Genomic DNA, 25,023 nt, shown 5'->3' with positions numbered 1-25,023 from the left:
TGGGAGTTGGCAGGCATGGCAGACACCGGGAGAGGAGTCTGCCCAAAGCCTCCTCAGCAGGGATGCAGGTGAGCAAAGCAGCTGCTAAATTGGATTCAAGGACTCTTTGGGGATCAGCAGGCAGGTGGAAGAGCTAAAAGAAGGGGTCTGTTCTGGGGCCTTATTGGGCGTTTTCGAGCATATGAAACAGCTGTGATGAAAAGAGAACAAGAAGATTCATGGATATTAAGTTCAGACAAAGCTGCAGGAGGCAGGGGTGCAAGTGAGGTGCTCATTGGGTATAATTTCTTACACTGCTGAGTTGCATTTTTAGTAATGGTAGTATTAGCCACCCCAGAGAGAGATTAGCAAGAGGAAAACAAGACAACTGTTCAAAGAACTGCAGTCATTTCAAGTTACTCCCCAAATATCCATGTGACAGTCTTAAATTATGAGGGTACCAAAGGCTATTCACAGTATCAACAATCCTGCCCCTCAAAAATGCTTAGTGATTTAGCAGTGTCCGGTCTTCTGTGAAGGGGACCTTGGGCCAGCAAATTCGGTTGTGAATTAACAGCTTCTAATGTGTCTTTTCCTAATGACTGTACAGAAAGACACTGTAAAGGATGACCAGATGGCCTAATGAATAAAGTGGTTGATTTTTCAAGCTGCTCTGTTGCCCATCTGTGTTTACCTTTTGGCCTTGGCTAAAACGGCGGCTGTGTTTTGAACTGCCTTCCCATGGAGAGTTATACAGGTTCCTGGATATTAGCAATATGTGCAATTTTTTTATTATTATTTTTTTTTATTTTGGCTGCACCAGGTCTTCATTGCAGTACATGACTTTTCTAGTTGTGGCACAGGGGCTCTAGGGCATGCAGGCTCAGTGGCTGCAGCAAGGGGGCTTAGCTGCCCCTTAGCATGTGGGATCTTAGTTTGCCAGCCAGGGATCAAACTAGCATTGGAAAGTGGATTCTTAACCACTGGACCACCAGGGAAGTCCCTGTAAATTCTTACAGAAGAAATATAAAGAAAGGTTTGCTGCAAGGACTGGGGAGGGGACTATATTCCATCAAGAAAATGAATGGGGAAGATAAAGACCATGAAGTTAGAGCGAGAAGAGCCTGGGATGGTTCAGCCAAGTTCCTCATTGTGCAGTCAGGAATCTAGATAGGGTAAACCATTAGTCTAAGGGCAGGCGATGAACTAAGGTGAAAGCTGACATCTCCCAAACCCTAGAGAGTATTGTTTTCACCTCGGTTGTTGTTTAGTCGCTAAGTCCTGTCCACCTCTTTGCGACCCCCTGGACTGTAGACTTCCAGGCTCCTCTGTCCGTGAAATTTCCCAGGCAAGAATACTGGAGCAGGTTGCCATTTTCTTCTCCAGGGTATCTGCCCAACCTAGGGATCAAACTCACGTCTCCCGCATTGCAGGCAGATTCTTTAGCACTGAGCCACCTGGGAAGCCGTTTCACTTCAATACACTGACTCTAAAACAAGTGACAGATATATACTGCCATCCCTGGGCAAGGAGAACAAATGAAGAGATTCTTTGCTCTTTCGTTCATTCAGCCCATCAGCAATCTTATTAAGCACACCCTCAGCCCAGGCACTGTGCGAGGTTCTGTCAACACAAGAAAAGGCACAGCAACTGGAGACAGGACAGTGGGCTTTGGACCTTCAAATACCATCCAGTTGGACTGTGGTATGGGAAAGCCACAAGACGCACCTGCTCAGTACTCAGGGGCCAGATTTGAATTTTATCCTCAGTCCATGAGAGATCATTAGAGAATTTTACGCACGTGAGGGAAATCATCAAATTTAATACAATAAAATCATTTGCAGGAATATTCCAGACTTTAACCCAATGTATTAATGAAAAGATAATACTGGCAAATATTTGTGACTCAAATTATACTTCCATTGAAAAGTTATCATTTCACAGGGTTTTCTTAGTTCTATTCTTTTTCATTCTTCCACTATAATGAAATCTTAATATTAAAACTTTAATAACATTGTAAGTAGATAACCAATACAGACTTGTTGGATTAAATTTAATTAAAGCTTTCTTCTCATCCAAGTATTAATTGATCTAGGAACACAGGAGAGAAGTTGTCACTAAAAAATTTCCATTGGACTATTTTGTAAGTTGAAAAATCGATTTGTAATGCAGACAAGGTATTTTTTTCCCTATTTTTGAAGTATGGACTTTCAAATGAAAGGCCTTCTGAAATGTTTAGGAATGCTTGTAAAAAAAAAAAAAAAGAAAGAAAGGTTATTCTTGTCACCCTGTGAAATAAAAGAACCAGAACTTTTATTTCAAAAAATATCTATCAAGTGTGGAACAGCAATGTTTACTAGCATTGATAGAAATTGTCTGGAGTTTTAAAACTCAGGCCTGTGAGATGAGGCTGCCGGTAACCTAGATATTTCTTTCCCTTTGTACAATATTTTATCCATCCAATTCCTTTAGCCACAGTCTCTGCAGCCCTTTTATCCTAAGTATTTGCTCAGACTTGTCTGCCATCACCCATTTTTCTCCTGATTGCTTTCTGAATGCTGCTCTAAGCTCTCTACCATACTTCCTTGATTCAGAAGCATCTCTATCTCATATGTTAACAATTCCAAAATCAAAATGACTCCTACAATGGATATGTCGCTCTATGTCCCCCAATATGTACGGTTTCCCCCAGTATGTATTTTTTTATAATAGCTATTACAAAATGAATATCGCCTATTGAAATTGGTGATGACTTTGACACAAAACAGGATACACACAGATGCGGCTGCTATGGCAACTGCAGGGTAAGAGCAGCTGTGTTGAGATGATGGTCAAGGATGTATGAGCAGTGTCTCCCCTAGAACATGGGCCCATCTTCATTCCTGCTCTCACCTTCATCCATCTCTGGCAGATCTCAGTGTGCTTCAGTAGCCTAGCAGGTCTGGAAACAGGAGGTCAGGTAGAAGGAAGAGAGTGTGCCCTCTGATGGGAGGAAATTGTGGGCACGCCCATGACCCTGTCAGCATGGAAACCTCCATTCTGACAATCGGACCAGGTGGTCGGGAAAGGTCCTCCCCTGCTTCTCCTCCCCTTTCCACCCTGTTGGGACAATTCTAAAGACCAATGCAATAAAGTGTGTGAGAATATCTGGTAAACTCTAAAGCAGCACCTCTCAGATGGACAGGCTAAAATCTGGGGGGTTTTGTTAAAAAATGCAGATTCTGATTCAATAAGTCTGTGATGGAACTGAATTCTACGTTTTTACTACGTTTCCCAGGGAAGCAAAGGTTTCTGGTCCAGGGATCGCATTTTGAGCATCAGGGCGCAAAGGCAGAGTCGCCAGCTTTTTCACCTATGAAAAGCGGACACCAAGTGGAACACGCTTACACTAAGAATTTGTTGTCGATCTGATATTCAGATTCACACAGTCCTGTGTTTCATCTCAGCAGGCCTCCTTTAAGTTCCTATTAATATGTAAGATATTCCCTTTTTTCAGTTCAGGCACAAGCCTTGGGGAACATGTTATGATTTGCTGTTTTCTCTTCACCTCCAAGGATACCCTTGATGTTTCCTTTAATGGGTTTTTTCTTCTATTACAAATGGCAATAGCAACTAGATTGGGCAGGTCGCGTGGTTCATTTGGAACATCACACACTAAAGATAGCTGAGCCTGAGCCAAGTTAAAGTCATCTCGACTACAAATTGCTTAAGCTTCACAGGTGCATCAAGAGGGAATTTTGAGTTGGAAATGCAGCACAGCCTCCTCAAGACAGGATGGTCTGCACAAACCTCTGGTCTCTCATGAGATGCCCTTGGGGCCCAAGGATGGATGCTTTGAATCCCTGGTCAGTACTGCATTCAATTAGTGTCCTAGCTCAGGCTGCTATAACTGCTATCAGTCTATGATGCCATGGACTGGAGAGCCTAAGCAAAATTTTATTTTCTCATAGTCTGGAGGCTAGAAGTCAACAAGGCTGGGTTCTAATAAGAGCCCTCTTCTGAGCAGCTGTTCTGGGCTGTGCCCTCACGTGGCAGACAGAGAGGGTTCTGGTCTCTTCCTCTTCTGGAGTCCCATCATAGGGGCTCCACCTTCACGACCTAATTACCTCCCCAAGGCCCCACCTCCCAATACCATCACACTGAGGTTTAGAGCTTCAGTCTATGGATCTCAGCAGGACACAAACACTGTCTAAAGGGCTTCCCAAGTGGTACTAGTGGTAAAGAACCCACCTGCCAATACAGCAGACATAAGAGACGCAGGTTCGATCCCTGGGTTGGGAAGATCCCCTGGAGGAGAGCATGGCAACCCACTCCAGTATTCTTGCCTTGAGAATCCCATGGACAGAGGAGTCTGGTGAGCTACAGTCCACAGGGTTGCAAAGAGTCAGACACTATTGAAGCAACTTGGCACACATGTACACGTAGGTCAATCCCAGTTTCCCAGTTCATCCTACACCCCCATCCTCCCCACGTCCACACATCCATTCTCTGCATCTGTGTCTCCATTCCTGCCCTGGAACTAGTTTCATCTGTACCATTTTTTTTCTAGATTCCCCATATGTGCATTCATATACTTGTCTTTCTCTTTCTGACTTAACTTCACTCTAGGCTCATTTGTGTCTCTACAAATGACCCAACTGACGTAACCATGTTGAATCACGTCATCTGTATCTTTCATGAGGAATGTGTTCTCTTCATGGGGATCCTTTTTCTAAGCTCACAGAAGTTAAAAAGGAAAAGGGACTGTAGAAGATGATGGGATGGTGCAGGAGGAATGCAATGAAATCCAGTCTGAGGCAGGTCCCCAAAGCCTGTGGATCTCAGGAGAGAACACAGACAATCTCAGAGTCTTCAGGGTTTCTTGAGCCAGTTATAGCCAGAGTCTTTCTTCTCTCCCTTTAAAGTTGGCAAAACAGCTTCCTGGTTCTGTTCCTTGTCAGCTAGTATTTAGCCAGCACTGTGTCTTTTCCTTAAGATGTTTTCCAGGAGGAGGCCATCAGAAGGCCGGCTGGGAGACAAGGATTAATGGGATCCGTTGATAACACAGCTTTTGCCAGGAGCCTCTGCTGTCTTTTAAGGCACCTGATCCTCACAGAAATAACTGTGTCCCCCAAGGAAATCCTCCCTGAGGCCAGGAGGTAAATACAGTAAATTGTAGGAAATAGGAAAAGTAGAAAAATCTAGAAAATAGGTCAGTCACTCTCAGCAGCCACCGAGTGGATTGACTAAGCAAAGAAACTAGGAAGTCATGAGTGGGTACGTGCGAGCAGCTGGCAGAGTGGCAAAATGGTGCATGGTGATGAGAAATGTGTCAGAGACAGCAACTTGGCAGATCTGGAGTATTGTCATAGTCTGATTGCAGGGTATGTCCAAAGCAGTCCAGCTGCATTTGAAAGAACTGTAAAATATTTGATGTATACGCAGCCAGGCAAGCACCTGCGGAAAGTGGAAAGCCTGTCTGGGATGAGAACTGGCAACTGTCCAAGCTGGCATAGCTAAAAGCCCGGTTCCCTTCTCTGGGGTGCTCAGGAAGGAAGACCCCACGAAGACTGACTGCCTTGGGGGAGCGGGACACTGTGTGCACCTCCTGGAAGTGATAAGAAGCGTGGCTTCAGATAGGAGGAAAGAAGCATGTTGTGTCGACAGCTCAGCAGCCCTGAGGACTGGCTCGTGGGTCTTCTCTCCCTCCCGCCCTGGAGTCTGCTGACTCCGGTTCTACCAAGAAAGAATGGTGTCGGCAGCTCCTGCCAATGAGTTGAGAAGCCAAGTCAAAGAGTTTAGCTTCTGTTCACTGGCACAACCAATGAGCAGTGTGTCCTCCGAGAGTTCCAGGCCATTTCATGCCCCACATCCTCCAGCTGGAGGAAAGCCACAGCAAATCACTCTTCTGTCCCTGAATCCAGGCTTTAAAGCTCGGAATTCTGCTGCTGTCAGCCCTCCTAAGAAACAGGTTTGGCATTTGAGGGAGCCATGTTAACAGCTTAATTTTCATAAAGATGCATTGCAATTATATGGTGTATTATATTTGTCAAGCAATTTCATATCACTTCACTTAATATGGCAACTTATGAAACAAGCAAGGTAAATATTATATAGATGTGTACATATAGTTATATCCCTTATATAATAGCTTTTATATTATATGAATATATGGATTTATATTATATGAATATATGTATATATATGGCATATATATATATGTATGTATATATATAGTACTTTGTATATATATACATATATAGTATACTATATATGGGCTTCCCTGGTGGTTCAATAGGTAAAGAATCTGCCTGCAAGGCAGGAGACCCAGGTTCAATCCCTGGGTCAGGAAGATCCCGTGGAGAAGGAAATGGCAACTCACTCCAGTATTCTTACCTAGAGAATTCCATGGACAGTGGAGTCTGGTGGGCTACAGTCCATGGAGTTGCAAAGAGTCAGACATGACTGAGCAACTAACACTTCTGCTTTCACTTTTCATATTATACACATATACATATACATATATATATATATAGTACGTATATATAGCAGCTAAGTTAGTTGCCCACAATCACACTGCTGGATTCCAGAGAGATCTCAGGTGTCCTGGGTCAGCCTCTGTGCCTTTGACCATGTCTCAGTGTCCCATCTCTTTGGAGTACCTAAGGCCACAGACAACTCCAGCTCAAAAGTCTTCAAGAATTTATATGTCCACTTAAAACCTGAAGTCACAGTATGTTTTGAATAATACCACTTTGCAGTCTGGAAAAGCGGACAGAGGAAAAATAGAAAAGTTCTCAAGAACTTTAGAAAAATGGTACTTAAAACAGACCTTTAAAAGCTGTGGTAAAACATATATAACATGAATTTTACTATTTCTGCCATCTCTTAAGTGTACAGCTCATGGCATTAACTACATTCACAGGGTTATGCAGCCATCACTGCCATCCAGCCACAAAAATCTTCACCTTCCTCAACTAAAGCTCCACACTCATAAACATTAACTCCCCACACCTCCCCTCCCTGCCCCCAGTCCCAGCCACCACCATTCTATTTTATGTCTCTGCGAATTTAACTATTTCAGGTACCTTCCGTTCCGTTCCGTTCAGTCGCTCAGTCGTGTCCGACTCTTTGCGACCCCGTGGACTGTAACCTAGCCTACCAGGTTACTGTAACCTTCTCCGTCCATGGGATTCTCCAGGCAAGAATACTGGAGTGGGTTACCATTTCCTTCTCCAGGGGACCTTCCCGACCCAGGGATCAAACCCAGGTCTCCCGCATTGGAGGCAGACGCTTTAACCTCTGAGCCACCATAAGTGGAATTATACGTTTGTCCCTCTGTGATCAGCTTATTTCCCTTAGCATGATGTCTTCAAGATTCATCCATGTTGGCAATTATTGTTGTCATCGTTGCTGCTGTTCAGTCACTCAGCTGTGTCCAGCTCTTTGTGACACCACGGACTGCAGCATGCCAGGCTTCTCTGTCCTTCACCACCTCCTGGAGCTTGCTCAGACTCATTTGAGTCAGTGATGCCATCCAACCATCTCATCCTGTCTTCCCCTGTTGGCATGTAAACTTGTGTCAGAATTTTTTCTGACTGTGCCTTGTGGTTTGCCGAGCTTACCGGATCTTACTTCCTGACCAGGGATTGAACCTGTCCTCGGCAGTGAAAGCATAGAATCCTAACCACTGGACAACCAGGGGATTCCTCGTCTTCCTTTGTAAGGCTGAATTATTTTATGTAGAGACCACTTTTTGCTTATGCATTCATCTGTCAATGGACACGTAGGCTGCTTCCACTTCTGGCTGTTGTAAATAATGCTGGTGTCAACAGAGATGTAGAAATATCTGTTTGAGTCCTTGCTTTCAATTCTTTTGGATATATACCCATAAGTGGAATTGCTGGATCAGACAGTAGCTCTATCTTTACTGTTTTGAAGAGCTGCCATTCTGTTTTCCATAGTGCTGCGCCATTTTACGTCCCTCTAGCTATGTGCAGGAGTTGATATTTCTCCATGCTCCATCCATTCCAAGCCCATTGACAGCAGTGTCCTGGGTCGGGCATGCCTGCTGTGCTGGCTGGGTCACTTATCACTCAAGCTCTGCAGTGATATCCTCTACCAGAACCCCTTCTAGGAAGGCTTCTAGTCATATCCTCACCTGACAGAGGGGCTGAGAAGCCCTATGTGGCCTCCTTTACAAGGGCTCTAGTCCCAGTGAGTACGTCAAGGTTGTATATTGTCACCCTGCTTATTTAAGTTATATGCAGAGTACATCATGAGGAACGCTGGGCTGGAAGAAGCACAAGCTGAAATCAAGATTGCCGGGAGAAATATCAATAACCTCAGATATGCAGATGACACCACCCTTATGGCAGAAAGTGAAGAGGAACTCAAAAGCCTCTTGATGAAAGTGAAAGAGGAGAGTGAAAAGGTTGGCTTGAAGCTCAACATTCAGAAAGCTAAGATCATGGCATCTGGTCCCATCACTTCATGGCAAATAGATGGGGAAACAGTGGAAACAGTGTCAGACTTTATTTTTTGGGGCTCCAAAATCACTGCGGATGCTGATTGCAGCCATGAAATTAAAAGACACTTACTCCTTGGAAGGAAAGTTATGACCAACCTAGATAGCATATTAAAAAGCAGCTACATTACCTTGCCAACCAAGGTCCGTCTAGTCCAGGCTATGGTTTTTCCAGCGGTCATGTATGGATGTGAGAGTTGGACTGTGAAGAAAGCTGATCACCGAAGAATTGATGCTTTTGAACTGTGGTGCTGGAAAAGACTCTTGAGAGTCCGTTAGACTGTAAGGAGATCCAACCAGTCCATTCTAAAGGAGATCAATCCTGGGTGTTCATTGGAATGACTGATGCTAAAGCTGAAACTGCAATACTTTGGCCACCTCATGAGACGAGTTGACTCACTGGAAAAGACTCTGATGCTGGGAGGGATTGGGGGCAGGAGGAGATGGGGACGACAGAGAATGAGATGGCTGGATGGCATCACCAACTCAACGGACATGAGTTTGAGTGAACTCCGGGAGTTGGTGATGGACAGGGAGGCCTGGCGTGCTGTGATTCATGGGGTCGCAGAGAGTCGGACACGACTGAGCAACTGGACTGAACTGAACTGACTGAGTCCCAATCACAAGCGCAGAGCCTTCTTGATCAGATGCCTCTCCATCTAGTCCTGTCACTTTGGGCATCAGGTTTTCAACAAGTAGATCTGGGGAGAATGCAAGCAAGCAGACCATAGCAGATGAGAAGATACATAACTCTGCAAAACTGCCAATGATTTAGACCCTACAGGTTGTCTTACAAAATAGAGAGTAACAAAATGCAGAAGCTATGCTTGACTCTTCCCGGATGCCACTCACTTTCCACACCACAGCACAAGGTAGTGGCAAATAGTGACACCCTTCCAATTGGTCCTCATTTCTGGGCTTTCCCTGCCCCAGTTAAATGTGGAGCCAGCCTCAGAACCTGGGCTCTCTGTAGTAACATTCTCCTCCCTTCCCATGTCTCCCAGAACCACGACGGTACAAAAATGCCCTCACATCAAAGAGCTGGTGCAAGATCTAATAAAGGGAAGAATATTATCAGCTCAAAGGTGTATCCGTTCTTGCAGGATAGCTTCCCCGGTGGCTCAAATGGTCAAGAATCCGCCTGCAGCACAGGAGACCTGGATTCGATCCCTGGGTTGGGAAGATTCCCTGGAGAAGGACATGGCGACCCACTCCAGTATTCTTGCCTGGAGAATCCCCATGGACTGCAGCCTGTCAGGCTCCTCTGTCCATAGGGTCACAGAGAGTCTGACTTGACTGATCAACTAAGCCCAACACACACCACAAAGAGATCAAACAAGAGAGGCAACAAATAAATGGGCTGGCGTTGAACTGGGCTTCCAGAGATCCCCCAGGCTTCATTCTGGACATCCACAGATATGGCCTCAGGATGTGCCCCTGGAGTGACAAAATAGCCATTTTCTTTTCCAACTGTGTTTTTCGGTGTAAGTTTCCATATAGTCTCTAAAGTTCCCCTTTGAATACACCGAAAGGAGGAAAGGTTCTTAAGGACATAGGTGCATTGTTCCTTGTTTTTATTGTAAGTGGCTGAGCATCAGCAGACACGGTTAGAGGCTGGGTTTCTCTGGCAGTCTTGTATTGTTCCTGTGTGCTCAAACTCCCAAGGGTAGCGTTCCCATGTAAGCTATCGCAGTCAGCTTCTGATGAATGAGTCTCAGCTAGCTGGGCCGTGCACACAGCAGCTGAAAGAAACAAAGCCCTCCTCTGACTCAAAACAGGTACAGCCACAGGGATCATTGTTCAGAATGTTAAGGGACAACACCAGAACCCATGAGCACTTTTCAGCCCCTCAGTTCCTGTGCCAGCAGAGGCTGGCCAACCCTTGGGTTATATATTTCAATGGGCTTTAGTGATTAGGTAGAACTCACCAAACCTGGCACATATAATTGAATGTCAGTCAATTGATGTTATATTTCAGAATGTAAATCAGGAAAAGAATCTCAGAATCTAACAAAGTTTTATTGGTATACCAGATATATGAAAAGGCAGCACAGAGGTTATGTTTTACTATGAAAATAAAGAAATATAGTTTCCTGATTCTTGTTCATTTCAATTAGGACATTTTTTTAAGGCAGTAAATACGGTGAAGTTTTATGGAACAGAATTTGCAGTGCACTCTGTGTATTTTATTTTTCATTATGCAGTGAACATCATGAATGTTCATGATCATATCAGTTGTTCGAGATATGGATAAAGCCATGGAGCTTATTTGGGGACCTCTGATGTAAAATGCGGCTTCCCCAGTGGCTCAGACGGTAAAGAATCTGCCTGCAAGGCAGGAGACCCAGGTTCAATTCCTGGGTGGGGATGAGTAAACCAGTTCATGCACAAATACATCATGCATAAGGTTTCATTACCTGAAAAATGGCTTAAATATAAAAGTTTCTTTGTGTGTTTTTATTTCTTCTTTTGGAAGTTGATGGACAGAGCCTTTGGTTTTGGAAACTTGCAAAATAACCTGTAGGAAGGGGAAGAATTTTAAGCATATTATATGAGTATATGTAAATGGGAAGGACAAAATAAAGGAAGGGAAGCTTTTTTATTTTTATATGTTTATTTTAATTAGAGGATAATTAATTTACAATATTGTGATGGTTACTGCCATACAGTCGACATGAATCAGCATTAGGAATACATATGTCCCCTCTCTCATGAAACTCCCTCCCACCTCTTTCCCCACCCCACTCATCTAGGCTGCCACAGAGCTCTGACTTCGGGTTCCCTGCATCATACATCAGACTCCCTCTGGCTATCCATTTTACATATGGTAGTGTATATGTTTCGATGCTATTCTCTCGTATCATCCCACCCTCTCTGAGGAAGGGAAGTTTTTTTCAGCTTTCAAGCCACATCAGGAGAGGCAGTTGAAGAACGCTAATGATAGCAGCTAGGCAGGGCTGCCACCAGCCTGTCAGATGCCTGGGCTGGAGGTTCTGAAACCCACCCACTTCCTTGAGATCTACTCTTCATCCTTCCAACCTTGGTCTGTGTGCTGAAGGAGAACCTCTACATACCACATCAGCTGGCTTCCAATTGGGTTCAGAAAATGGGAGGCAGCAGCCAGAGGTCAGAAGGAGGGACTGGAGAGGTCAGGATATCATTCCCTCTGCTCCCTCCTTGAGGGACCTTGCTTGGGCAGCTGCAGCACCTTCCGGCCACATTCCGTGGCTTCAGAGCTGGTGCATTCTGGTAACAGCTCCATCCCTTCTGGCCGTTCTGCTGTTGCCAGCGCCAGGGTTCTTCATCACACTGGCTTCCTTCAACCCTGTTCACACCTCTGTAAACTGTCTCTTCTTTAACTCTCTTTATTGCTCCTTTGAGTGTGCTATCTGTTTCTTGCCAGGACCCAGACAAATATAGTGCCTCTGTAGGAATTAGGGGGAAAAAGCACCCAGATGGGTATGCAAGGGTTCATTACACTATTGCCTTTACTTTGGTGTATAGTGAAATTTTCTAATCTAAAAAGAGTCCCACAGAAAAAAAGGAAAGGAAAGAAAAAAGGCACCCTTTTTGGTGAATGGTGCCCTGCAAGTGCATTCAGGCTGGCCTTCAGCCCCATCTCCCTCTCTCAGCAGATGACTTGGTGCAGTGCCCAAAATACCCTGCCGAACTTGGAAGCCCTAGGAAAGAATGGCGTGCATGCTAAGTCACTAAGTCATGTCCGACTCTTTGGGACCCAGTGGACTGTAGCCCTCCAGGCTCCTCCGTCCATGAGATTTTCCAGACAAGAATCCTGGTTGCCATTTCCTCCTCCAGGGGATCTTCCCCACCCAAGGATCAAACCCGAATCTCCTGCATTGGCAGGCAGATTCTTTACCACTGTGCCACCTGGGAAGCAGGAAAGAATGGGCAGGTCCCTAAAAGCTGGAAAACATCTTAAAGAGAAAGTGAGGATTGACTTGGGTCTTTAAAGATATTTGGAACTTAAATGGAAAAGTATATTGCCAGCAAAGATAAGATGAATCCCTGGGGAAGATTGCATAAGGCAAGGAGTGCCCCTTGAAAGGAGAATTGCAGCCTAAGAAAGTAGAGATGAGGTAGAAATGGGCTTGGAGTGCTGAGCCATAAAGTGTGAACTGGAGTTTGTGATCAAACAGGCAATATGGTACAGTGTTTGGGCATGTGAGCTCTGAAGTTAGATCCATTAGCTCTGTGACTTTGCATAAACCTCCGTTTTCTATTCTACAAAATGGGGATAAAATAGTACCTGCCTCCTAGATTTGCTGGGAAATCGAATTTTTGTAATGCAGGTAAAGTGCTTAGCACAATGACTGGCGTTTAGTAAGCACCCCATGGAGATAAGCTACAAAAGGGTGACGTGATGAAAGCAGTATTTTGTGAAGGTTAGCCAGACAGGCCATGTAGGATGCTCTAGAATGGAAAGACAGAGGTCGGGGGAGGCAAGGAATTCTGAAGCTGCTGTAGCCCTCTGCACTCCAACTCAGGACACAGGAAACAGGAAAGAAGCTGTATGTGTGAGAATCTTGTGAGAGGAGGCGAGGGGCTGAAAGCAGATGGGTCACAAGTGTAAGGAGTCTTGCGCTGCAAGCACTTTGCTAAGATCTTCAGTCTCTGCTGGTATACATACACATGGGCAGCTTAAGCAGTTGACATTGGAAGGACTGACAATTTGACATGAGCACAAGTTTTAAAAAATGGTGATATAAATGTGACATTAGATGTTACTCTTCTCAGTGACGAGTTAGACCCAAGATTCTAGTACAAAATAAAAATCTTAATGGACACTTAAAATATTCCAGTGTTCACTGGTTGCTCCTCCAACTTTCTAAAGATGGTTTTTTGTATCCAGAAGTTTGTTCTAATTAAAACCTGGGATCAGTTCAGTTCAGTTCAGTTGCTCAGTCGTGTCCGACTCTCCGTGACCCCATGAATCTGAAGAAAACCTGGGATCAGAACTCCTCAATTGAGGAAGAAAGCACCCTCGTACAAGGGAACCCTCTAAGGTCATGTATAATTTACAAGTTCAGGTCCTACTAGCAAGCTGTCAAGTCCTTGACTTAACCATCTTAACGTTAGGGATGGAGGGAGACAGAGTAGTTAATTTTAAGGAATAATTTCTAGAAGTCCTCAGGTGAGCATTTATTTGTAGGCAAGCCTACATGAGAATTCAATGCCATTTAGAGACAACTCTGAAGCCATTTTAGCCACGTTTCTCTCTCTGGGAAAACATATGCCTTGTTTTCACTGCTTGGCGTTTTTTTCCCAGGAAACCAAGCCCACGCTTTGCCGATGTTCGGGTTCACTGTTAGAAAGAGCGTGACAGAATCTGGTCTCAAGGTCGCTCCTGCCTCACCCCAACTGGTCTCTCTCTCTGTGCCCTGCAGGTACTTGCCTGAGATCATGAATGACGGGCTGACCAACCAGATCAACAACCCGGAGGTGGACGTGGACATCACCCGGCCTGACACGTTCATCAGGCAGCAGATCATGGCTCTCCGCGTGATGACCAACAAACTGAAGAACGCATACAATGGCAATGACGTCAACTTCCAGGACACGAGTAAGATAGCCTTTATCAGCACCCTCCAGAGTGCAAACTGTTATAGAAGAGCATTCTGTCATTTGCTTTTTGAAAGAAAGAATTTTATTTTTATATTTTTAATTTTTGTTTTGTAATGGAGCCTTGTTGTTTAGAGAGCTTCCCTGATTGCTCAGCGGTGAAGAATCTGCCTGCCAACGCAGGAGATGCAAGAGACTCGGGTTGGATCCCTGGGTCAGGAAGATCCCCCAGAGGAGGAAATGGTAACCTATTCCAGTATTCTTGCCTGGGAAACCCCATGGACAGAGGAGCCCGGTGGGCTACAGTCCATGGGGTTGCAAAGAGTCAAGACACAATTTAGCGACTCAACAACAACAGAGGCGTTTAACAGTGTTGTTTTGGTTTCAGGTGTACAGCAGTGATTCAGTTATACGTATACATGTGTCTCTTCCTTTGCAAAATCTTCTCCCATTTAGGTTATCACAGAATATGGAGCATTATTCCCTATGCTATACAGTTGGTTCTTGCTGGTTATTCATTTTCGATATAGCAGTGTGTACCTAGGGATCCCAAACAATCCTTCCCCCACTTTCCTCCTGGTAACCATAAGTTCGTAAGCCTGTCTCTGTTTTATTAATATGTTTATCATAATTTTTCTTTAAGAGCAATGTGTACCTTGGCTCTTTTGTGTCATTCTTACCCCATCTGCAAAGTTCTTTATAGTCCTTTGGGCAGAGAGCCCTGATCTTTCTTTAGGATACGACTAAAATCATAGCTGCTCCTAAGGAGTGGTTTCAGTGACTGACATTCAACTGTACCAAAACTAAAGTTCAGTTTCGTCTGCCAGTTAATCCATTAACTACAAGACAGCAAAGTAATGTTTTCCCCTCCCCGCTTCCCCATCAGCATTTATGTCTCTGCCTCAAACTCCCATCCTTCCTCCCAACCACCAAGAGAAGAGTGTCCTCAAGATCACTCAAGAGCACTTCAGGGAAGCATACCTGAGTTAGGATTGTTGGGAGGTTTGTTTAAGGCCACGTGCAAAGGAGCTGAGATGAATATCTCATGTGCCATGAAGTCAACTGCATTGTTCTCTGTCTAGTCGTGCACATACATGACCCACTGACTTTTGTATCTGAAATCTTGAGAGAAATACTAAAATGCTGACATTGACACGTGACTATTTTATTAAAGATTTCAAAACACCAAAAGTTATTTTGAAAAACTATTAAGTGCACGTTGAATGAAACTAACCATATCTAGATGTGTAACTATAAAGGCAAGGGGTTTTTTTGTTTGTTTGTTTTCTGTTTTGTTGGTTTTTTAAAATATATATTCTTATAGAGAGAGTTCTTGGGAGAAGATTCCTTGAACATAAGATGTAGAGTTGCCAGTGATTCTATAATTTGGTCACCGAAGCAAAAGTTGATGGTATGTGCTTGAATTAATGAGATAGAAAGAAACAAGTTATAGATGGGAGACATGAAGTCATCTGAGTCTTAACCATCATTCTACTCAGTTTTTCCCTGCAGAAAATTTTTGGAGTTTAATTCCACTTAAAATAACTCAAAAATTAACTTTCTAAGTGCAGGATCATTGCCAACCTGATAAATTTCCTGTAAACTTTCTCAGTCCTCCCAGTATTTCTCTGCCTCTTTGCTAAATGTCTCCTTCCCTCTTCAGAAGAGAAACTTATACTGTTTCAGCCTTTGCCGCTTCTCCCCTACTCATTTCTTAGCTTCACTCCTCTCCGTTTATCTTTTCTATCTTCTCTGTCTAATAAAGCACTTTGTCATCAGAGAATGCCTATTGGATTAAATAATTCAAGATACATAAGAATTAGTTGATGTTGGCCTTGGTTCTCTCTCCTCTCTGACCTAAAGAGGTTGTATACATGTCAATCTGCAAAACTTAAGATACGTCCTAGAGAAGACATCCTTCTCCGTTTCCCCAAAAAAGAAAATAAAAATCAGCAACACTTAAGAGTATCACTTTGCTGTAACCTCAGCACCAAACTTGACCTCCTGTTTTAGGATGAAAGTGAAAGTATTAGCCGTTCAGTCATGCCCGACTCTTTTCGACCCCATGGACTATCACCCACCAGGCTCCTCTGTCCATGGGATTTCCCAGGCAAGAATACTGGAATAGATTGCTGTTTCCTTCTCCAGGGAATCTTCCTGACCCAGGGATCAAAGCCAGGTCTTCTCCGTTGCAGGCAAATTCTTTACCATCTGAGCCACCAGGGAAGCTTATTTTCAGATAGTGTCATCTTATAAACCACTATCACATCTTATAGTCATCATCACCATTATTGCTTCTGACATTTTTAAAACTCACGCCTTAAATACCTGCATTTGTGATTCCTTTTCAGAAAGAGATGGAGCCATTATTTTTCTCAGCTAGAATTTCCTGTCATTATTTGCTTACCACATTTTTAGTATTCTAAATTGCCTCAATAATATCTCTGTAAAGGTTATGTAACTTCTTGTTCATAATACCAGTGTTTAAAACAATTCCCTTAGCAATTGTGATATCTCTGAATTTAATTAATGGGCATTTCCCCCCTTGTGAAGGCCACTAAAGATAAATTAGAGAAAATGTTAAGAACCTGGTATAGTATGTTCTGGTGCTTTTATGTGGTATTTTAGATGTCCCATTAAGAAAACAAAAATTACACTGGGACTTCCCTGGCGATCCAGTGGTTAAGACATCGAACTTCTACTATAGGGGTTATGGTTCAATTCCTGGTCCAGGAACTAAGATTCTGCATGTCATGTGACATAGCCAAAAAAAGTTGAAAAAAAAATTTAATAAAGAAATAAAGTTGCGCTGAGTTGAGCCTTGCTTAGTGGGGAGGTATTGGAAGAGTCCTGACATCACCTTGGCTTTTCTTAAGTACCACTGTCTAGCAGCCAAGATGGCACTTGTCTTTTTGGAGCAGCGTCACCATTTCAGACCAGCAGGGAGACATTTAGGGCTATTGAATGGACTCCATGGAGTACATGGGGAAATAGTAAATGTCATTTCTGTGTTTACCATTACTACATTTCCTAAGCCCTCCCAGGAACATTATCTCACTTATAACACTTATCTCACCCTATAACAATTCTATGAAGTAGATAGGATTATTCTCATTTTTACAGGTGAACAAGCAGGGCCTAGCAAGGCTAACTGACTTAGATAAAAGACAGCAGGTTAAAATCTAAGTCGTCTTTGCTGGAGGAACAATATACTCCTATCAAGCATCATCACACACATTGGGTTTGGTGCTGTCACATCTTATCAGGGGGTCTTCACCATTCTCAACAAGGTAAATGTTATTGTCAGTAGGTATTGAGTTGAGGAAGCAAAGAAGTTGAAAAAAGTGTCCGAAGCATATTTAATTATTCAGTAAGTAATTATTGTGCACCTACTGTATGCCACAGATCATTAAAACCAATGCAGATACAGAAATGAACAGTATATACAAAGTGTCTGCCCTTCCTCAACAAGTGTACATTCTCAGGGAGGGAACAAGAAAGCAAAAAGTTAAATAATAGAGTTGCAAATGGGGATAAGTACTTTCACATAGCTAGTAATGGATGCTCAGTTGGTAAAAGAATCTTCATGTCAATGCTGGAGACCCAGGCTCAATTCCTAGGTTTGGGAAGACTCCATGGAGAAGGAAATGGCAACCCACTCTAGTATTCTTACCTGGGAAATTCCATGGACAGTGGAGCCTGGTGGACTACAGTCCATATGGTCGCAAAAAGTCAGACACAACTTAGCAACTAAACCACCACAACCAGTAATGAATGGATGGAGACTTACCTGAGACCCAGGTCTGAGCTACAGGGTTTAAGAATCATGAACCAAGTGGTCAGAAATGGGAATAGTGCAGTCCCAGAAGGCATTTTGGGCAGGCAGGGAAGATGCCAGGCTGAGAAAATCTGGGCGTTGGTTTTAAGCAGAGAATGGCAAGATTTTCTGTAAATAGCCACATATTAAATATGTTCAGCTTGGAGGGCCATACATGAATGCAGAATTAAACAATCCATAAGTGAATGATCATGGCTGTGTTCCAATATAACTTTACATATGGACACTGAGGTTTAGATTTCAGATGATATACACTATTTACATATCATAAAATATTATTCTTCATTTGTGTTTTTTCAAACACTTGAATATATAAAAACTATTCTTGAGATTATACAAAGTCATTCTTGGGTTAGTGCGTGCTAAATCTTTTCAGTCATGTCCGACTCTTTGTAAACCTATGGACTGTAACTGCCAGGCTCCACTGTCCATGGGATTCTCCAGCCAAGAATACTAGAAAGGGTTGCCAAGCTCTCCTCCAAGGGATCTTCCCAATCCAGGGATCGAAATTTATCTCCTGCGTCTCCTGCATTGGCAAGCAGGTTCATTACCACTAGTGCCACTTGGGAAGACCAGGCTTGAGAGCCATACAAAAACAAGTATCAGGCCTGCAGGCCATGGTTTGTCAACCAATGGTCAAGTCAGAATCCATTCTTGCACTTAGGAGGAGAACAGCAGTGGAAAAAGTGCCAAAAATGGTAATAACCAGCTTTGCCTTCCACAAATACATGCTGCCATTCTCTGACTTCTTACTTCCATTGTTGGTTTTCCTCGTCAATGGTTTCCTTTAAAATATCCTTTCAAAATCCTTTCTAAAAGCATGATATCTCCTGAGAACAATGGCTCTGAGTTTTGAAAATGAGCAAAGAATGAAAGTTCTTAAAGTAACTGAAATATTGGCCAGAATATGAAATTCATTTCAGATTCCAACATGGGTATGGCCTCTCACTGGATCTTGGATTCCCATGTTTTTTTAGTTGGGTAACTTCGGATATCTTTTCAAAGAAGTTGACTCTTTGCAACAGGTGGCCAAAGGATTGGAGCTTCAGTCAGCATCAGGCCTTCCAATGAATATTCAGGGTTGATTTCCTGTTGGATTGACTGGTTTGATCTCTTTGCTGTCCAAGGGACTCTCAAGAGTCTTCTCCGGCACCACAGTTCAAAAGCATCAGTTCTTTGGCACTCAGGTTTCTTTATAGTCCAACTCTCACATCCATACATGACTACTGGAAAAACCATAGCTTTGACTATAAAATGGACTTTTGTCAGCATAGTGATGTCTCTGCTTTTTATTTAGATACAGTCCAGCCACCCATCACAAACCTGTCCATTAAAGAAAATACAGTATATTAATGCATATATATTGAATTTAGAAAGATGGTAACGATGACCCTACATGCAAGACAGCAAAAGAGACACAGATGTAAAGAACAGACTTTTGGACTCTGTGGGAGAGGGTGAGGGTGGAATGATCTGAGAGAATAGCATTGAAACATGTATATTACCATATGTGAAATAGATCACCAGTCCAGGTTCGATGCATGAGACAGGGTGCTCGGGGCCAGTGTACTGGGATGACCCTGAGGGATGGGATGGGGAGGGAGGTGGGAGTGGGGTTCAGGATGGGGGACACATGTACACCCATGGCTCATTCATGTCAATGTATGGCAAAAACCACTACAATATTGTAAAGTAATTTTGAAAGTCACACAGTCGTGTCTGACTCTTTGTGACCCCATGGACTGTCCATGGAATTCTCTAGGCCAGAATACTGGAGTAGGTAGCCTTTCCCTTCTCCAGGGGATCTTCCCAACCCAGGGATCGAACCCAGGTCTCCTGCATTGCAGACAGATTCTCTACCAGCTTTAGCCTCCAATTAAAATAAATAAATAAATTTTTTAAATAAATAAAATAAACCTAGTGGGGTGGGGTGAAGGGGTCTTCTACCAACATGCCCAAATCTCTTTTGTGCCCCACTCTTCGCTGGCCTGGCTCTAACTCTCTTTTTCTATCTGTCCACACCAGGTGACGAATCCAGCGGCTCGGGGAGTGGCAGTGGGTGCATGGATGACGTGTGTCCTACAGAGTTCGAGTTTGTCACCACAGAGGCCCCCGCGGTGGATCCCGACCGGAGAGAAGTAGACTCTTCTGCCGCCCAGCCGGGCCACTCCCTGCTCTCAGGATCTCTCGTCTGTGTCGCCCTGGCACTGCAGAGACTGTGCAGATAATCCTGGGTTTTCGGTCAGATGAAACTGCATTTTAGCTATTGGAACGGCCAACTCACTTCTTTTCTTACACCCTTGGACAGTGGACCATGCCACAAAAACTTACCGGTTTCCGAGAAGAGGGCAGTACTGTACTCTGCCTCCCTTTTTGTTTTCCCAAAGAGTACCGGGCGCCAGACTGGACTGCTTCCTCTTTCCTTCAGCTATCTGTGGGGACCTTGTTTATTCTAGAGAATTCTTACTCAAATCTTTCGTACCAGGAGATTTTCTTACCTTCATTTGCTTTTATGCTGCAGAAGTAAAGGAATCTCACGTTGTGAGTCTTTTTTTTCCCCATTAAAAAAAAAATAGGAAGAAAAGATCATTTTCCTTGGAAAATCAGGCCAAACCCCAAGACAACTGCAATTGGAACAAAGAAGCAAACAAGAGAGAAAAATAAAAGAGCTTTAATGCCGTAAGTTTGGCATTGCCAGCCAGCTCCCAGTGTAAGATTTTCAGTAACAAATCCGGGTTACAAAATGCTTATGAGGAGAAAGTTTGACATTTTTTTCATGTAGTGAAAACACACTGTTGTCTTGGAGGTCTTGCACGCTAACCACACAATGCCCCAGCTGATTTTGGAGGTCCTGAGGGTAAATTTAAAATTCCATCTTTACTATGAGAGCAAAATTTGCTGCAGCTCAGCACCTCCCTCTTACCTTGCCCTACTTCAATTTCAGAAATGGCATCACTTTTCTTAATTCTTTTAATTATATACTTTATAATACAGTGTCTGTCCACTGTATCCAATTGGCACAGCCTTTTTGCTACATTTTCAGTTACTAGTGGACACCTGCATGAACTCATCCCCCTCAAGGGTCTGAAATGAAAACAGTCATCAACAACACAATCGCTTTGCTTTAGCCACAGGCTTGACACAAATCAGATGTTTCTGCCCTGTGCTCATTACCCTCCCCAAAGAAGAGTTCTTTTAATGAACCAATGAACAATTCGATCCATAAGTGAGTTTTCATTTTTAACTATTTACTTTGTGTCAATTGGTTTCTGCATCACAAGGGCATTCTCTTACAAAATAACTCACAACAACAAAAAACGTCAAGACAAAAAAATATATATATAGTATTGACATGGAGATTTCTTTCACTTTTTTAGTCTTAGTATGATCATCTATTTTTATATCTATATATATATAAATCACAGATTTTAACTTCTTAATTCCAAGCTCAGGGTTGACACACCTTTGTAACGAAAATGTTTTGTCAACCAGCTCTTCTTGTTTTGTGCTGCTCAGAGAAGGGGTTCCTCAATTACCTGTGAGCACCAAGAATCAAGAAAGAGAACTTTTTACGTATCTAACTGTCCATTTATTAAAAGTTTGCCAGGGCACACCTTTCTCGCATGAATGTGCTTTGCCCTGGGTGCTCCACACTGTACCTAACTCATGGGCAGAGCCATGGGTGTGCAGAACTGTACCGGTCATGGAAACTGTATGTGCAAGGAATGTGTTATTCATACAAAACCATTGCTTTCAGGACAACGCCTTCAGCCTAGAATTCCTGCTTGGCACTTGGAGAGATGTCCTAATTTAACAGGCTGATTTCTAGCCTAACTCTTCCACCAGGTGTGCCAAAGCCAGGCATGATGCTCCCCTTGACAGAGAGAAGCAAAATAAACCAAACTGGGGCTTTATGAATACAGTTGGCTATCCATGTTTTTTAACTTTTTTGGTTTCTATGATGCTTCTGGGGTTGGGAAAAGTAATGTTTCAAGACACCATAGTATGCCAGTCACATGTTAACTAACCCATTGGCAGTCATGACACATAAGTGGTATTTTTTATCTCCATACTCATCAAAATTATAACTAGTTATTGATTTAGTCACCACACTTAAGTAGAACACACGCAGCACAATAGTATTAAGTATATTTGAGCACTTTTGCAAAACTGAAAGTATTTAGACGCATCTCTTGCTATTGTATGCCTAACAAAATATGGAACTTAGGATTCTGAGAGACTTTGTGGCATCTTTTCATTTAAATCTTTAAGAAAGTAACAATCTAATTCGGCATTCCATACTTCTAGAAAACCATTCATTTCACTGCCAGACTTCAGCTTCCGAGCACCAATTACACATAAAGCATCTCTATGAAGGACCAATCGTTTATGTTGCTCATTGCATTGTATGCTCAGAAATCAGTATTGTCTTTCTCCAGTAATTAAGGTGCAATACAAATTAAATCAATCTTGATTTTCCAGAATATTTGAGTCATCACTTGTTTTCATAGCTTTAAGCTCCAAGTCTTTCCTTTTGAAAAAATATTTCTGCATTGCTTTCTGCGAAATAGATCAGAATGCCTTGTTTTCCCTGTGCTTTCACCCCCCAGAGGGTTTTGTGCATGTGTGTGAATACACCTTATATTAATGAATGTGAACCCATCTTCTGTACACACTAAACACACCAATAATATATAAATGCCTGCTTCATTTGTTTCCACACCTTTGTTATCAATATTATTCATATTGGTGAGCTATAGTGAACTATATGAGCCAGGCAGAAAGCTGACATCACTATCAGCTAATGATGCCACAGTAACCGTCACCCACATGGATGTGGTCAAAATATTATTCAAATTGTACTTCCTGCTTTTTATTATCATCCCACCCCATCATATGATTTTTTTAGACTAATGTGACATGAGAGGTTTTTTGTACCCTAAGGGAATTAATCTAGTTAACCCATTTCAGTAAATATTTTGGAATTTCCCCCTCCCTGCACCACCAAATTGATTTCTCTCGTTTTAGCATAGTGATAGGGGATGCGATGATACTCCGTTGTTTTTCCTGGCCTGCCCTCACTTGCTTTGAAGTCCCCTAAATTCTGTAATCACATCATAACCTCTGTTATGAGTAGAGAGGAACGGACTCACTGAAATCGGACGCTAGAAACAGTTGGGTGATGCTCATAACTGCAAACACGTAGCTTATTGAAGTGCCTCTATTTACATGTTCTTTAGTTATAATATGTATTTTTCTAACAGAAATACACGTCTGTAATTGGTGTATATTATACTTTGTATATGTTATAACAAAAGCTAAACAGAGGCTAAAGTCTTAAGCAGAGAAGAATGGATCGCAAATTCATGAGTTCGAGCTCCACTTATGGTTCTGGATGAAGGGACAGATACAATGACCTTCTCTCATTTGAATGAAGGTCAAGTCAGGACTTTGATTAGAGCCACCATAGAACAGCATCCGCGCTAGCATTCTGGCTCCCTTACAGTGTCTTAACCGGATCAATACCTTGTATTATTTGCTTTAATTGTAAGGGATAGAAAATACTATTTTGCCTACACCGAAAAACATGATTATTCATTGACCAGCAGTAGTCATTGTGAAAGTAGTGTTCTGTAAATCAAACACACTGAAAATATTATCAGATGCAGAACCCTGATATTTAATTTATATTCCCTGCTGCAGACATTAGCCTACTTTAATTCTTTAGCCATTACATACCTGTTTTGGCTATACACTGAACACCAACTAAAGTCCTCAAGGAGGAATAAAACCTTAGCAGATTCCTCAGTTGTGATTCTTTTATTACGTCTCTTTGCAAGGCTAATTATCAGGTGGTTGGATGAATGGTGGAAGGGTTAGCAAATGCATGTTTTGACTTATCCAAAACTTGCAGAAATTCAAACTCATTTACTTACAGTCACTAACAAATCTGACTTCTAACTTTAGAAATAGGAGGGGAGGAGAGGGGGAGTTTAGCTTTGCTAACAGAAGAATAAAGGAGATCATAGCTTATAAATTTGCAGTGTGTTCCTCCTTGGTGGAGACATTAGCCAGTGTTTGGTTTTAGGCCAAGTTCTACAAAGACAGTATTGATTTGTATGCATCCTGGAGCCTTGCTATAACACAGTTTGCTACAGCACGGGACTCAGCCTAGCATGGGGCCAATTGAACCTCAGTGAAGGTTACATAGGTACTGAAATCTTTGACATTGCCGTGTAATGAGGTACTTCGACAAAAAGACAACTCAAGTTGGCGTCGTAGTGAGGTCTCTGTGTGCATATGCATAACATATATGCAGGACAAATGTGTGCACCAATCAAACCTAAAATTTTATGTGACTGTCAAATGATATGATTTGGGTTAAGATTTTTCATTTCTGATTTGGATAGAAAATTGCTATTAATCTTGTATTAAAATAGTTTTTAAAAATCTACCAGTGCCCTTTCTGCATTTTCTTAATTATTTTCATAGTCTAAATTTCAGAACTCTTGAATTATTGTGTTTGAGAACTTTTTAGAAGCTGCAATATTTTAAAAAGGAAAAAGAACCATAGGTTAAATCAGCACCACCCACTGAAGTACACTTGGCATTTGAAATCAAGGACTTTTCAAACTTTAGAATATTTAGAGCTTTCCAAATGTGTATCTTGAGTTTGAGCAAGCTCCAGGAGTTGGTGAGGGACAGGGAATACTGGCATGCTGCATCCATGGGGTCGCAAAGCGTTGGACACAACGGAGCGACTGGACTGAACTGAGCCAAGATCCTATTCCTCTCTTCTTTCGAGTTGGTTTCTTCTCTAAAATAAAATGCAGTAGCTTGAGAATTGATGTCAGTACTTTATAAATAATGTCAGAAAATAAGATGTAAAAGAACTAACACTTTTCCAGATTTAGCAAATCGCCTTGCTTTTTTATTTCTGGAAGCTCCCATGCTCCCAGGGATGCTAAATACTGTATAACATGCTAAAGATTCATTTAGCAGACTTTGATTAAACTCTTACTTGACACTAAACCTGGTCCAGGTACCAGTCACTGGTTATCAAAACCGCCATCTGGGAAGTATTCATTCTTTACTATAGTTACCCGTAATTATTACAAGT

At 42.6% G+C, this 25,023-nt stretch overlaps 1 protein-coding gene across 1 annotated transcript in view; it reads left to right on the top strand.

The window, feature by feature from the left end:
- GPC6 (glypican 6) overlaps positions 1 to 24,309 on the top strand; it is a 1,277,347-nt gene extending 1,253,038 nt beyond the window's left edge. Inside the window, exons 8-9 of the mRNA XM_055426553.2 lie at positions 13,891 to 14,066; positions 19,929 to 24,309. Coding sequence (XP_055282528.1) covers positions 13,891 to 14,066; positions 19,929 to 20,131 — 379 coding nt within the window. The 3' untranslated portion in view covers positions 20,132 to 24,309. The remainder of the gene's footprint in view (positions 1 to 13,890; positions 14,067 to 19,928) is intronic.
- Positions 24,310 to 25,023: the final 714 nt, after the last annotated feature.

The sequence above is a fragment of the Moschus berezovskii genome, chromosome 13 (assembly GCF_049115385.1).
Source record: "Moschus berezovskii isolate FMDL1 chromosome 13, NW_MosBer_1.0, whole genome shotgun sequence".
Classification (NCBI taxonomy): domain Eukaryota; kingdom Metazoa; phylum Chordata; class Mammalia; order Artiodactyla; family Moschidae; genus Moschus; species Moschus berezovskii.
This window is presented reverse-complemented; position numbering and strand designations above follow the sequence as displayed.